Source organism: Ctenopharyngodon idella, chromosome 19 (genome assembly GCF_019924925.1).
Source record: "Ctenopharyngodon idella isolate HZGC_01 chromosome 19, HZGC01, whole genome shotgun sequence".
Lineage (NCBI taxonomy): Eukaryota > Metazoa > Chordata > Actinopteri > Cypriniformes > Xenocyprididae > Ctenopharyngodon > Ctenopharyngodon idella.
This window is the reverse complement of record NC_067238.1, coordinates 6,039,549-6,055,802: the sequence shown is the minus strand read 5'-3', so window position 1 is coordinate 6,055,802 and position 16,254 is coordinate 6,039,549. Positions and strand designations below refer to the sequence as shown.

The following is a 16,254-nucleotide window of genomic DNA, read 5'->3' as shown; positions in this document are numbered from 1 at the left end:
GTCATGGGGAAGTCTGCTGACTTGACAGTTGTCCAGAAGACGATCATCAAGACCCTCTACAATGAGGGTAAGCTACAAAGGGTCATTGCTGAAAGAGCTGGCTGTTCGCAGAGTGCTGTGCCAAAGCATATTCATGGAAAGTTGACTGGAAGGAGAAAGTGTGGTAGGAAAAGGTGTACAAGTGAAAGGAATGACAGCAGGCTTGAGAAGATTGCCAGGCGAAGCCGATTTAAGAACTTAGGAGAGCTTCAAAAGGAGTGGACTGAAGCTGGAGTCAGTGCATCAAGATCCACCACACACAGACGTCTTCAGGAAATGGGCTACAACTGTCACATTCCACGTACCAAGCCACTTCTGAACCAAAGACAACGTCAGAAGCGTCTTACCTGGGCTAAGTAGAAAAAGAACTGGACTGTTGCTCAGTGGTCCAAAGTCCTCTTTTCAGATGAAAGTAAATTTTGCATTTCATTTGGAAATCAAGGTCCCAGAGTCTAGAGGAAGAGTGGAGAGGCACAGAAATCATGTTGCTTGAAGTCCAGTGTGAAGTTTCCGCAGTCAGTGATGATTTGGGCTGCCATGTCATCTGCTGGTGTTGGTCCACTGTGTTTTCTGAAGTCCACAGTCAACGCAGCCATCTACCAGGAAATTTTAGAGCACTTCATGCTTCCTTTTGCTGACAAGCTTTATGGAGATGCTGATTTCATTTTCCAGCAGGATTTGGCACCTGCCCACACTGCCAAAGGTACCAAAAGCTGGTTCAATGACCATGGTGTTACTGTGCTTGATTGGCCAGCAAACCCGCCTGACCTGAACCCCATAGAGAATCTATGGGGTGTTGTCAAGAGGAAAATGAGAGACACCAGACCAAACAATGCAGATGACCTGAAGGCCGCTATCAAAGCAATCTTGGCTTCCATTACACCTGAGCAGTGCCACAGGCTGATTGCCTCCATGCCATGCTGCATTGATGCAGTAATTCATGCAAAAGGAGGCCCAACCAAGTATTGAGTGCATAAAAAGGAACATACTTTTCAGAAGCCTGACATTTGTTTAAAATATCCTTTTTTTTTTATTGATCTTATGGAGTATTCTAATTTTTTGAGATAGTGAATTGGTGGGTTTTTGTTAAATGTGAGCCAAAATCATCACAATTACAAGAACCAAAGACTTAAAGTACTTCAGTCTGTGTGCATTGAATTTATTTAATACACAAGTTCCACAATTTGAGTTGAATTACTGAAATAAATGAACTTTTCCACCATTCTGATTTATTGAGATGCACCTGTATGTTTCTCGGCTGGATAAAGCAAACCAGCGTCTCGCTAGTAAAGTTTTGATGGATGAGGATTGCAATCAAAGTAAACACGATTGCGCTGACTGACAGGAGTCGTACATTAAGCACGCGTGAGTCCGTTATATTGATGCGCAAACAAATCATGTATGAGCGCTCTCGACGCACTGATTGCACATTGGATTTATGCACAGACACATTTCAGAACATTCACATTGTTTTCACACTCATTCAGGATAATATTTGGATTTGTCCTGTGTATGTTGCTGTGTACTTTAGTATATATGTAGGTCAAGGTAGTTGGTTTAGGTTTTTTTGGCATCTCCTGTTAAGTATCGCAACTTGACTTGTCTAAAATGTAAACAAGCTCTTTGCTGTTGCACATACAATATACTGATTTCTGAAACGTTTTTTGCTGTTTTTATGGGTGCTTTGGTGTACATAAATGTATGAATTATATGGACTCATATCATTTGGTTATTTGGTGTCCTTTTGGAGTCTGCAAGTGTCCTTTTTTGGAAAGACCTAAATTTACTATGAAAAAAGCTGAAAAATACAGTTTTGTGAGAATCACACTTCAATCTGATGGTTTACTTTGCTGGATATAGGCAATGATGGCAAAATGGACGTGTTAAACAAGATAAATGATGTATGCTTAATTTCACGATAAGTTTGCGATTAAGCATGATTAATTGCACAAAAGGGTGTGTGATTAATCGCGATAAAAATGTTTATATATATTTATGAGGGGTGTGTGTGTGTGTGTGTATGTATGTATGTATATATATATATATATATATACAGGTGCTGGTCATATAATTAGAATATCATCAAAAAGTTCATTTTTTTATTATAAATTATTTTTAAAAATGAAACTTTCATATATTCTAGATTCCCTACATGTAAAGTAAAACATTTCAAAAGTTTTTTTTTTAAATTTTGATGATTAGAGCGTACAGCTCATGAAAGTCCAAAATCCAGTATTTCAAAATATTAGAATATTTCCTAAAATCAATCAAAAAATGGATTTGCAAAACAGAAAAGTTCAAGTTCTTTAAAGTATGTTCTTTTGTGCACTCAATACTTGATCGGCAGGACATATTACAGCAAATGACTTGCTCCTAGCACAAATTACTGCATCAGTGAAGTGTGGCATGGAAGTGATCAGCCTGTGGCACTGCTGAGGCACTATTGAGCCTTCAGATCATCTGTATATTGTTGGATCGACTGTTTCTCATCTTTCTCTTGAAAATATCCCATAGATTCAGGTCAGGCATATTGGCTGGCCAATAAAGCACAGTAATATCATGCTCAGCAAACCACTTGGAAGTGGTTTTTGCACTGTGGGCAGGTGCTAAAGTCCTGCTGGAAAAGGAAATCAGCATCTCCATAAAGCTTGTCAGCAGATGGAAGCATAAAGTGCTTCAAAATCTCCTGGAAGATGGCTGCATTGACTTTGCACTTGATAAAACACAATAGACCAACACCAGCAGACGTCACGCCCCCCCCAAATCATTATTGACTTCAGAAACTTCACACTAGACTTCAAGCAGCTTGGATTCTGTGCCTCTCCAGTCTTCCTTCAGACTCTGGGACCATGATTTCAACATGAAATGCAAAATTTACTTTTATCTGAAAAGTGGACTTTCGACCACTGTTCACTGTCCAGTTCTTTTTCTCCTTAGCCCAGGTAAGATGCTTCTGACGTTGTCTCTGGTTCAGAAGTGGCTTGGTAGTCCTTTTCCTGAAGATGTCTGAGTGTGGTGACTCTTGATGTGCTGACTCCGGCTTCATTCTACTCATTGTGAAGCTCTCCCAAGTGTTTGAATCGGCTTTACTTGACAGTATTGTCAAGCTTGCGGTCATCCCTGTTGCTTGTGCACCTTTGCCTACCCAATTTCTTCCTTCCAGTCAACTTTGCATTTAATATGCTTTGATATTTCACTCTGTAAACAGCCACCCCATTCAGTAATGACCTTCTGTGACTTACTCTCTTTGTGGAGGGTGTCAATGATTGTCTCCTGGACCATTGCCAAGTCAGCAGTCTTCCCCATTAGTGTGGTTTCAAAAAACAAAAGATACCCGGATTTTACACTGTAGGGATGGTCATTTAATGAAACTCAAATGTAAATATTCTAATATTTTGAGATACTGGATTTTGGACTTTCATTAGCTGTACGCTCTAATCAACAAATTTACAAAAAAAACCTTTTGAAATGTTTTACTTTACATGTAGGGAATCTAGAATATATGAAAGTTTCATTTTTTTAAATAATTTACAATAAAAAAATGAACTTTTTCACGATATTCTAATTATATGACCAGCACCTGTATATAGAGAGAGAGAGGTATGTAGATATATAGATACATGTAAGCAATATCACACGAGTAGCCGTGCCATATGGCTGTATATCAGCACGGCTGTGATTCGGCTGTATATACCTCAACAATGCTGACAAAGCTTAAATTTATGGGCTCATGTACCTCTCATTCGGCATAAATCCAAATGTTTAAATAGCTGCGATGTAACATTTGATTGCTAACCTATTATTTCTTTTGTGAACAAAGCTTTGTGCTTCACTCGTGTCATAACCGTGTCATGCGGTTGTCAAGTTTACCGGCACAGCCCTAGTATGCACCCCCTATTTCTAGAGATAAATGGTTTTCTTATTCTTTAAAATGCCATTTTCCTTCTCAAAGAAAGCTCATCATAGCCCTGTCACTTCTTTAACGCTCTGCTCTTCAGCTCAGAGAACAGGCCACAGATTCTATCATGGTGTTAGAAAGAGCCCTGAACATTAAAAAAGACTTCTACATCCACACGCTTCGAACCCTTGACCTGCTAGCTGCTGATCCCAGTACAGCCAACGGAGAGACTGAGTCCTCCACCGCAGGGCTGCACATCAGCGCCGATCACCTTCACTGTCAGGTGTGTCCTACAGAGAATATAAATGTGCCCATTCATCATGTAAATATATGTTTTGTTATTAAAAGTGAACAATGTTCATATCTGTCTGACAGGTGCATTATGATTTAGGAGGTATTTACTTTCAGCAAGGCTGTTCTGAGACATCAGTGTATGAGAAAGCCAGAGAACACTTTAGAATGGCACGAGAACTCCTCACAAAGGTGAGACATAATCAAATTAAAGGAACACTTTACCCAAAAAGGAACATGCTGTCATTATTTACTCTCATTCATAACTGAAATGCTATATTGATCAAACAGCTTTCAGGATTGTATTAATCTGCTGAGATAATCAACATTCTGAATCATAACATTATTAATTTTGTTGTGTCTGATGGCAGCTGGATTTCTCTGCATCTCTCTGTTGTTTGGATGAGCAGCGGTTGGCAGGATACTGGAGCGCCTGCAGAACTCTGACCGGAACCTCAGACCCCAAAGAGAGCCAACACACCCCTTATGGTCAGATCAGCGGCTTCATGAGGAACCACAATTATGGGGTCAGCAAGAACTCCCAAAGCACTGTGCTGCCATTAAACATGTTGAGATGAAAAGAGTACCATGGTACTCTTATTGATTAAAAAGCCTTAATGATCACATGACAAAAGTTAAAACCAGGGTTGTAGACTTGAGTCCCAAATGTGATGACTTGCGACTCATCTTAGACTTGAGCCTTCTGACTTGGAAAGTCTTTATGGCCTACCTTCTAAACCCAAAGATGAGAGTTCCCTGCAGTATGTGATCACTCTAGTATTTAGAGATACACTAGTATGTAGAGATGCACTGATGTATCGGCCGCCGATATTTATCGGCCGATTTTTGCTCAATTTACAACCATCTGCATATTGGCTATAGCAGGAAAAAGGTCAAAATAACAAACAGATGGTTTATTAATTAAATGCGTGAAGGCACAGAGCCGTATAATATCGGTTACATGATCCTAGCGCTGCTGCCTGTGCTATAATGTTAATCAAATAGCAAAAGACAATTTTTTTTTGACTAAATAACATTTATCCGAATGGCCAAAACTTTACTGATGTTTTATTCCCTCCGTTTTCACTCCCAAAAAAAAAAAAAAAAAAAAATCACCATAAAAGCTAAACAAAACACAGCACAAGAAGTGCACATTAGGGTGTTTTCACACTTGGGTCCTCTTTAAAAGAACCAAACTCAGACCCCTTTAAGTGGACCAAGAGGTGAACCCAGTAAAAAAAGGACCCAGTTCTCTTTACGTTCACACTGTCCGTGTCCCTGAAAGAGGACTCAGATCCTTTTTTGGTCCACTTAAGGAGGAATGTGGTCTCAGACCTCTTTGTGTTCATACTGGTGCTTTTTGGATCTAGTCCAGTTCAGTGTTTGATGGCTTGACCTATGGCCTTCAAAATTTGATCCCACTTACATTGCATGAGCTTCACTAAACAAGAAATTTGTTTGTAAAGATTATTATTATTATTATGGAGCCCCGCACGTAACATACAGGAAAAAAAATCGTAGGCTAAATCGTGCACGATTTACTATTTTGTTCCCACAATTTGCTAAATCGTGAGCACGACTTACTTTTTTTTTTTTTTTTTTTTTTTCCTGCATGTAATGTGCGGGGTCTGTATATAATTATTAATTATTATTTTGTAAAACGACATTGCTACAAATACTCTTGAATGAGCTTAAAGGGATAGTTCACCCAAAAATGAAATTTCTGTTATTATTATTCTGTTACTCTTTGGAACACAAATTAAGATATTTTTGATAAAATCTGAGGGTTTTTTTTTAATACTGAGCCGGCGTTCTGATGTAGAACCTTGTGGAAGCGCTGCACCTTAAATAGCGTAGCAGAATGACAGGGGAGAGACGAAATTGTTGGATAAAGTATTGGATAAATTATTTTTGTTTTTGCGCACAAAAAGTAATCTCGTCCAGGGCTTAAATTCTATCGTTTCACTCCGAGCAGAATCGGTATTTTAACGTTTCTGTTAAAGCGTTCCTTCTGTATTATTAATGTTCCGAAACCGGTTTGATCAGAAAAAATAACTGTTAATAACGTTATTTTTTTTTAACTTTTTTTTTTTTTTTTGTATGTAGCCTACTTAATAATAATAATAATAATAATAATAATAATAGTAATAAAACGTACAGCATTTTATTTATTAAAAAGGCCTACAATTATCTTTATAACAAGATTCTGTCCTAATGTAAACCTATTAAACAAAAGGAAAACAACGGTTTATAAATTAAAGTATTTTTTTCAAGATTTTTTTTTTTATAAAAAAAAAAAAAACCCTCTTGTATTTCATCAAAAATATCTTAATTTGTGTTCTGAAGATGAACGAAGGTCTTACGGGTTTGGAACCACATGAGGGTGAGTAATTATTACAGAAATTTAATTTTTTGGGTCAACTAACCCTTTGTTTATCTTTTGAACAAAAACATAAATTTTGTTGTAATATTACAACATTAATTACAACGTATTCTTGCACTATATCACACATCCATCTTTGTAAAAAACATTTATTTTGAATTGTTTTCCTTGAGTCATGTTGTTTTTTTATTATTATTATTATTATTATTATTATTGCAGAAGGCAATAAATACATCAGCATAGAAAAAAACACGGACAAAGCCTGTTTATGTGAACCTAGAGTGTTTTGACACTTTAAACGTAATAAGACGCTACAGATAATTCAGGCCTAATTCAGTGTAGTACACGCGCTGTGACGGCTGGTTTTCTGTGCATGTGGTAGGTGTGTGCGCTCTTAAAATTGTATATAAAAAAATTAAACTGGCAAGGCATGCAGGTGCGTCTCTCTTATGCAGTTTGGAAGCAGTTAAAATCACAATAAACGTGTACGTTGTAAACAAATAATTTGTAGAGTTCTGAGAGAAGCAGCAGCCATGATGAAAAGCTGATTTGTACGGAGGCATCTGATGACCCAGCTACATTTAATAAACTGGCAAACTTTAAATCTGCAAAATAACTCTAAAGAACTGCGTGCTCTCCCTTTCATAACCCGTATCACTCCATAGACTAGAAGACCTGTCAAAATAAGAGTCCTGCCTTAGTAAAGGAGATCTTACTTGAGATCTTAAGTGCAGATCTTTTACATATTTAAACATACAAAAAATATTAAAATGTATACAAAAACAAATTACAGTGGGGATCGAAAGTTTGGGCACCCCAGGTAAAAATTTGTATTAATGTGCATAAAGAAGCCAAGAAAAGATGGAAAAATCTCCAAAAGGCAGCAAATTACAGATGACATTCTTATAATATGTAAAAAAAGTTAGATTTTATTTCCATCATTTACACTTTCAAAATAACAGAAAACAAAAAAATGGCGTCTGCAAAAGTTTGGGCACCCTGCAGAGTTAATACCTTGTACTGCCCCCTTTGGCAAGTATGACAGCTTGTAAACGCTTTTTGTAGCCAGCCAAGAGTCTTTCAATTCTTGTTTGAGATATCTTCGCCCATTTTTCCTTACAAAAGTCTTCCAGTTCTTTGAGATTTCTGGGCTGTCTGTCACGCACTGCTCTTTTAAGGTCTATCCATAGATTTTCAATTATGTTGAGGTCAGGAGATTGTGAAGGCCATGGCAAAACCTTCAGTTTACGCCTCTTGATGTAATCCACTGTGGATTTTGAGGTGTGTTTAGGATCATTGTCCATTTGTAGAAGCCATCCTCTCTTTAACTTCAGCTTTTTCACAGATGGCATCAAGTTAGCGTCCAAAATTTGCTGAAATTTTATTGAATCCATTTTTCCTTCTACTCGTGAAATGTTCCCTGTGCCACTGGCTGCAATACAACCCCAAAGCATGATTGATCCACCCCCATGCCTTAACAGTTGGACAGAGGTTCTTTTCATTAAATTCTGTGCCCTTTCTTCTCCAAACGTACCTTTGCTCATTCCGGCCAAAAAGTTCTATTTTAACCTCATCGGTCAACAGAACTTGTTTCCAAAATGCATCAGGCTTGTCTATATGTTCATTTGCAAACTTCAAACACTGATTTTTGTGGTGAGGACGTAGAAGAGGTTTTCTTCTGATGACTCTTCCATGAAGACCATATTTGTACAAGTATCTCTTTATAGTGGAATAGTGTACCACAACTCCAGTGTCTGCCAGATCTTTCTGGAGGGATCGTGCAGTCAAACGTGGGTTTTGACTTGCTTTTCTCACAATCCTGCGAGCTGTTCTGTCTGATATTTTTCTTGGTCTTCCAGATCTTGCTTTAACTTCCACTGTTCCTGATGACTGCCATTTCTTAATTACATTCCGAACAGAGGATATTGGCATCTGAAAACGCTTTGCTATCTTCTTATAGCCTTCTACTGCTTTGTGAGCGTCAACTATTTTCAGTTTCAGTTTTCTGGACAACTGCTTAGAAGAACCCATGGTGCTGATTGTTGGGGCAAGGTCAGATGAGTCTGGGCATTTAAAACCTTTGAGATTGACATCACCTGGTCTTTCCAGACGATGATTGAGAACAATCCATGATGCTGTCAGGTCTCAGCTTTCCAAAGGGGGCGGTGCATGCTATAAACTCTGCAGGGTGCCCAAGCTTTTGCAGACGCCATTTTTTTGTTTTCTGTTTTCTGTTATTTTGAAAGTGTAAATGATGGAAATATAATATGTCAAAAAAGTTAGATTTTAAGAATGTCTAATCTGTAATTTGATGCCTTTTGGAGATTTTTACATCTTTTCTTGGCTTCTTTATGCACATTAATACAAATTTTTACCTGGGGTGCCCAAACTTTCGATCCCCACTGTAGAAGATTAATCATAATAAAGTCTGTTGCAATAAGGAAGGATTTATATGTATTTAATTTAGTTTAATTAAGTTTAACAGTTCTGTTGTATTTATGTAGGCCTGCTGAATGTTAAATGGATCCAATCCATGTTCATTATAAATCATTTGATGATGCAGCAATAAACTAGCTAGTATAACTTAATGCATGTGTTTTTGAACTTTTCTGATTTAAAACATGATCAAAATACTATATATTTTAATGACAATTTCAAATAAGAAAGCAAATATCGGTATTCGAACCGGCCAATAATTGTTTGTTAAAATCGGTAACGTTATTGGTATCGGCTGCAAGAACATCCTATCGGTACATCCCTACTAGTATAATTAGAGCTGCTTTCGCGCTTTGGCTGGCACTGAGACAGAGAGAGCAGGACACGCTCAGCGAGTGCTTGTCATATACTGTAAGTTATTACAACTGTTCATAGTTTTTGACCACATAATGTTTTTTATGTTTCAAACATTTAAATATACAGAAGTACTAGTAAACCATTTATAATAATAATAATAAAAGAGGAAAAAAACACAGATATCTATATGGAAGCAGCAATAGTAAACCTTTCTAACACAATTTGAAGTAGCGATGCACCGAAATGAAAATTCTGGGCCGTAACCGAAAATTCTGAATGCACTTGGCTGAAAAACAAAACCGAAAAAATGCTTTTTAAAAATTATTTATTTATTATTTTAAATGAGGTTTTTTTTTTTGTATAGTTTTATTAATATTAGACTTTTTAATGAAATTAAATAATTTTAATGATTCTGAATTAAAAAATACAAGCCAATAAAATAAAATAACCACACTTTTATTGAAAGTAACACACTAAAATTGGACAAAAATGTATTAATAATAAATATCAATTAAGGGTTGGAATCTTTAGGCACCTCACGATCTGATCTGATCCAATTCTGATTCTGGGAGTCACGATCCGATTCCAAAACGATTCTTGATCTACTTTTTTTCTTAATTAGTTTACCAACTTGAAAAATCTTAGTCTGTTTTATATTTATTTACAGCCAAGTAAAGCCAATGTACCGGTTTCCTGGTATCAAAACAGTCATTGGGTAATTTTATGGTCCCGTGACTGTTGACATTACCAGATAGAGTAAAAAAAAAATAGCACCCAAAGAGTGGGTTTAACACCTTTGTCGGAACGACAGAACACATTTCAAATATCCCCTTTCATTTGAATACAAAATATTATTGCAGGAAAAGGTACATCATGTGCACCAGAACATCAATTCTGCAGTACTTGGCAGGCGTCTAATATCTAACCACAAACGTGTCAACATGACCTGTCACATTGGAGCACTTTGAAGAACAATTGAATATAGCAAGCATACATACTCTTAAAGATAAAAGAAGAATAACCATAAAGGAGTACAATAAAGAGTAAATACTTGAAAATATGATGAGGATTAATATATGGAGTAGGAGTGCATGAATATATAAAATCAAAGATAATGTTGAGAAATCATAAGCCATAAATGATAAAATGAATGAACATGAAATATGAATAAAATGCATGAATATGAATATTGACCATTTTGGATCCACCACTAGCAATAAACAAAGAATGCTTTCAGTATTTAAGAGCATCTGAACGTTTTCCATTCAAGAGCAGTGAGTGCATTTATTTATTTTTTTTCTCTTTCTCAGCTTTACTGTTGTTTGATTATTACTGATGACATTATAGACAGCGGGAGAACTAATAAGCTTCATTCACACTAATGCACAGATCTCTTTTGAAATATAAGATGTGGTTTGTCCTGTCTGTTTAAGCCCTTAAGACATAATTGACTGTGTTTACATTCATTTCGCGTCATAAAAGCATTTTGAGATGCAAGTACATTTAACCGCTTACACAGAGTCGCACACAGCCGCATGCAAAGCGCACATGAGGATTTGAAATTGAATGCAGCCTTCTTTCAGTGAGTTTCATATTTTTAATATAAGCCCAACTGCATTCCAAACGACATAAATTATGCCTTCGTAGAGCATTTGTAAGGAAAATACCGGCGGGCGAGACCACACACTGCAAGCAAAGCACACGTTTCTCAAAGCACATTATCTTGTGCAATGAAGCCCGCGAATGTCATTGTAATTCGCTTCAACCTTTCTGAATTTTATAGAAGATTATTTTATGGAAGGTTCGAGCTCTACACATGCTCTGATAATAATAGCTTTGTATAACTATACATTATTTGGATAATTGGTAAAAAAAAAAAATACAATTCTGGATCGATTCTGAAAATTTCAAAATTAATTCTGAGCTTTGTTTTTAACCACAGATCCGCGATGGTGCTGCGTGTGCTTTGAAACTGTTGTATTCTGATTCCTCACAGACACACACAAATATCAGAATCGCTCCAGATTTTTTGTATCGCAAATCGAGAATTGTCCCAGCCCTAGTTATTTAATTTGTATCTTTTCTCTATTTGTCATACTGTTTGTAATTTGCTTCTTTAGTATTTTTAATTAGAAAAATAAAATAAAAATAGCTATATTGAGATGTATATCGTTATTGTGAAATAAAATTTCTCATACCGTGAAATAAGACTTTGGTCATATCGCCCACCCCTATTGTGTAGGTAACTAAAGTTTACTCTATTCTTCTCCCTGGGGTGGCACTACTTTTTCCTAATATTTTAGACATAAGCGGCAGATAAGATATATATGTATTTAATTAATTAGGTCTTCTTGATTAGGGATTTGATAACTGCCAGCTTTTGGGATGTGTCCTTAAATAGTTATCCAGCTCTTTGTTTTTTGTACTGTCAAATTCTTGACCAGCAACTGTATTTCATACTCCACCCTGGAAGCACTTTCTATTATGGCATTCTGTTTAAGAAATAATATATAACATTCGTAATAACTGTTGTAAGTTGCACATTCACAATATATACAGTGTAGACCAGGAGAATATTGAGTAGTTTTTCGCTGGAGATTGCCAGGACTGTGCAGTTGGTGAAATGTAAATTTGTTGATTTGTATATCAGTAACTGTTACTATCTCTGTTTTGTGTCTTTTTGCTGTAGGCATTGATCGAGGCCTTTATCAGGGACAATGTTACGTTCAGTCTACCCAACAGCTTCAGACATTCAATTCAGCTAGAGCTATTGCACAAGCTTCAACAAGGGTGAGACAGGTCTTGATTCTTTATAGATGCTTAATGGATAATTGTATGTGTATTCAGTGTTCAAAATGACATTCTGGACAGCATCTGAGACATGCTTTCAATCACTACTAAAAATGTTTAGAACCTCATTTTTCAGTTTGCATAAATAAGCATAGAATATGTTTAGTTCTTAGAATGAAAGCCTATCAAGCAAGAAGGCAACCCTGAAAATCACACTGTTTTTTTGAGAAAATGACAGTACAGTATAATAGATCTATATACTTTTGTCTACATTCCTTTTTCCTTTTAAAACCAGAAATGAAAATTAAACAAAGTTTATAAAAAAAAATCTTTTTTCATTAAAAACCATAGCAATTATATTTAACTTGTTTATATGTATACATTGGGGAGAATAATTATTTTTGTAAGTTTGCCCACTTACAAAGAAATGAAGGGTCTATAATTTTATGGTAGGTTTATTTTAACGGATAGAGACAGAATATCACCCCAAAAAAACAAACAAAAAAAACACATTATGTAAATGTTATAAATTGATTTGCATTTGATCAAGTGAAATAAGTATTTGATCCCCTACCAACCAGCAAGAATTCTGCCTCCCACAGATTGGTTATGTGCCCATGTGGAACGCCAATGGGCACATATAGACTCTTTATTTCTTTGTAAGTGGGCAAACTTACAAAATCAGCAGGGGATCAAATAATTATTTTTCCCACTGTATATACAGGGCTTGACAATGACACTCGTCAGCAGTGGGGTGTAACACAGTCGCTCCCACTAGCCAATTTAGCGGGTTTCAGAATGAAGCACAACGCTTTAATTTTTTACGTTTGTGCAGGTTACGTGTTTCTTCCAGTGTCTCAGAGAGGCTTTGTTAACAGTAAATGCTGTTCCACACCAACTCAATCTCTGGATGTGCTGTTTGTTTGGGCATCAAATAACGTGCATTATGACTATATCCCTATATTTCGTCATTGAACATTTCTTACAAATAGTGTTAAAATATTGTCTTGTCTCATTCTTATGAACCCAATATCTTGTATCATTCATGAGTTCACCTACCAATGGTATGAGAGGAACACAGCTTTCACTTTCAACCAAACTAACATTGCTAGCCAATCAGAAGTTGAATGGGGCGGGTCTTGGAAAATGTGTTGTTGAGAGATCCAGCTGCAACCGAGTCCTACTAACTCAGGGGAGATTGGGGTGAAAAGCACAATAAACTTCACAAGAATTGAAAATGGGCTACTTTCCCATAGACTGGAGTGAGACCATAGATGTCTCTCGAGGTGTCACGTGATCTTTCTTGGCGCTCTGTGGTGTGACAGATCGCTGTAGCGCTTCAGTTCAAGCGCACGTGAACGATCATCTCTTCCACTTTACTAGTTACAATACGAAATAAACATGAATGAACATCCTTAGGTATGTTGAAAGATAAGTACAACTTTCCAAAATCTGTATCATGCCACATGCAATTGATCAATCATGTTTCAACCGTGAAAAGGCGTCAATAAAACAGCTTGTAAAAATGTCACATTTACCATCACATTTACCTCAGAAAAGCTGTTTAATGTCCAAAAACTCATTAGTCAGCTACAAAAATTAACTTAGAGAGGAGCATTTAGCGCTATAGGCTATTGCCTATTCATTGTATTTGTACTTAACATGTGCTTCGATATTGATTGGGTAACACTTTACAATAAGGTTCATTAGTTAAACATTAGTTAATGCAGGGGTTCTCAACCTTTTGCAAGCTGGGCCCCCCCAAAGCTGGTTCATTGCAGTTGGGACCCCAGTGCCCCCCACACACCAGTTAGATAGATAGATAGATAGCCCTAGGCTATTATTTTTAGGTCCACATTATTATTATTATTATTATTATTATTATTATTATTATTATTATCATCAGTAGCGGTAGGTAGGCCTATTATCATTACTAGGCTATTGTTATAATTGGCAGTAGCACCAGACTTCTAATGTGAGCTTGCAGGCATTATTATTATTATTATTATTATTATTATTATTATTATTATGAGTAGTAGTAGGCCTATCATCATTACTAGGCTATTGCTATATAATTATATGAGGTTACATGCTTTATTGTTGTTGTTATTTTTATTATTATTATTATTATTATCATCAGTAGGCCTATTATCATTTGCTATAATTGGGAATTGGCACCAGACCTCTGATATTAATTTATGCTTTATTATTGTTATTACTAGGCCTAATAGTAGGCATCATCTGCATTTTTTACAGAAGCTTGCAGGTTTATTCGTTCATATATATATTAACTAAATACGACCTCACGTTTTATAGGCCTACGTTTGCAGCCTCTGAAACTTCCGTCCGTCATAAAAATTAATTCGGATGGTTCGATTTTCTGCATTTTCTGCGCGCCCAACCGGTTGAGAACCACTGAGTTAATGTATTAACTAACATGAACTAATCATGAGCAATACATGTTACTGTATTTACTAACATTCGTTAATGTTAGTTAATGAAATTACAGTTCATTGTTTGTTCATGTTAGTTCACAGTATTAACTAATGTTAACAAGATTTTAATAATGTATTAGTAAATGTTGAAATTAACATTAACAAAGATTAATAAATGCTGTATAAGTGCCGTTCATTATTAGTTCATGTAACTAATGTAGTTAACTAATGTTAACTAATGAACCTTATTGTAAAGTCTTACCATTGATTGTATAAAAATCCGTTTTATGATAGCCACCATTTAAGGTATGGTTTGCAGGTATGGCTTGAAAAATATACGCGTGTGCACATTCATTGCATAACGTGATTTATCATTCGCAGTCTCTCAAACGCTTGTAAATCTGTGTACATTTGTGAAAAATTAGCTAGTATTTAAAATTTCCTAGCATTTAATTTACCATTATTTCTTTTGAACAAAACAATTTCAGTAACTTCATGTTTTAGATTGTAGGTTGTCTTGTCAAGGATCCTAAATGTTACATGTATTTGCACCACGTTGTAGTGAGTAACCTTTCTTGGTATTGCGGCTTCAAATAGCCCACCATAATCTGTAGTCTGAGCCTATCAAGAGCTAATGGCAATGTCAGATACGTTTCTAGTTTGAAGAAATTATTTTAAAATAATGTTCTTTTTTTGCGAAATAACCCTGCATATATATATATATATATATATATATATATATATATATATATATATATATATATATATATATATATATATCTCAATGTTGTTCATCACAGCACCAAATACGTAATACTTAAAGACTTAATAGGCTATTTATTTTCAAACTTAAACATTTTTTATATTTCAATCTGGACTACAACATGCCCTAATGATTAGAAATGTTCTGATTATTTGTTATTGTTGAGTAAAACTTTGAGACATACGGCTTCATTAGTTAACATGTTAATTCATTATTACCAAACTGATAATGAAAAATACTTAGAAAGCATTAATTATTCTTAGTTAATGGTAATTTCTTAGTTACTGTTTAATAACATTACTAAAATCAAAAGAACTTATTTAATGGACATGAGATAAAACTAACAATTAGTTGTATTTCTTAACTAACATTAACAAAAAATAATACTTTCTGTAACAAATGTAGCTATTGCTCAATCTTAGTTAATGCATTAAATAATGAGACCTTATTGTAAAGTGTTACCTGTTGTTCTTTATAGCCTAATTCTTTTGCACTTTAATCTGTTTGAAAATTTTACTTTATATATTTTTTGTGTATTTTATTATTGTATTTAAACATTCAGAGTTCTTTTTGTTATTACAAAAAGAGTTCTTAAACCTGTTATACAACCCCAAATCAGAAAAAGTTGGGACAATATGGAAAACACAAATAAAAAAAGAAAGTAGTGATTTCTAAATTTACTTTGACTTGTATTTCATTGCAGACAATACAACAGCACATTATTTAATGTGTTCCTCATGATTTTTATTGTTTTTTTTTTTTGAAAAAAAAAAAACAAAATTCCTATTTTGGTTCTTGCAACACATTTCAAAAAAAGTTGGAACAGTAAAGCATTTACCACTTTGTAATGTTGCCATTCCTT

At 35.4% G+C, this 16,254-nt stretch overlaps 2 protein-coding genes across 3 annotated transcripts in view; one reads left to right on the top strand and one right to left on the bottom strand.

Annotated features, from left to right (window-relative positions):
• The window catches only part of ints8 (integrator complex subunit 8), a 71,866-nt gene that overhangs the window by 14,750 nt on the left and 40,862 nt on the right, over positions 1-16,254 (top strand). For both annotated transcript variants that reach the window (XM_051872828.1, XM_051872827.1), the window contains 4 exons: positions 4,038-4,220; positions 4,313-4,420; positions 4,600-4,755; positions 12,094-12,194. In XM_051872828.1, coding sequence (XP_051728788.1) covers positions 4,038-4,220; positions 4,313-4,420; positions 4,600-4,755; positions 12,094-12,194 — 548 coding nt within the window. The remainder of the gene's footprint in view (positions 1-4,037; positions 4,221-4,312; positions 4,421-4,599; positions 4,756-12,093; positions 12,195-16,254) is intronic.
• The window catches only part of LOC127501090 (uncharacterized), a 279,778-nt gene that overhangs the window by 244,434 nt on the left and 19,090 nt on the right, over positions 1-16,254 (bottom strand). The window lies entirely within an intron of this gene.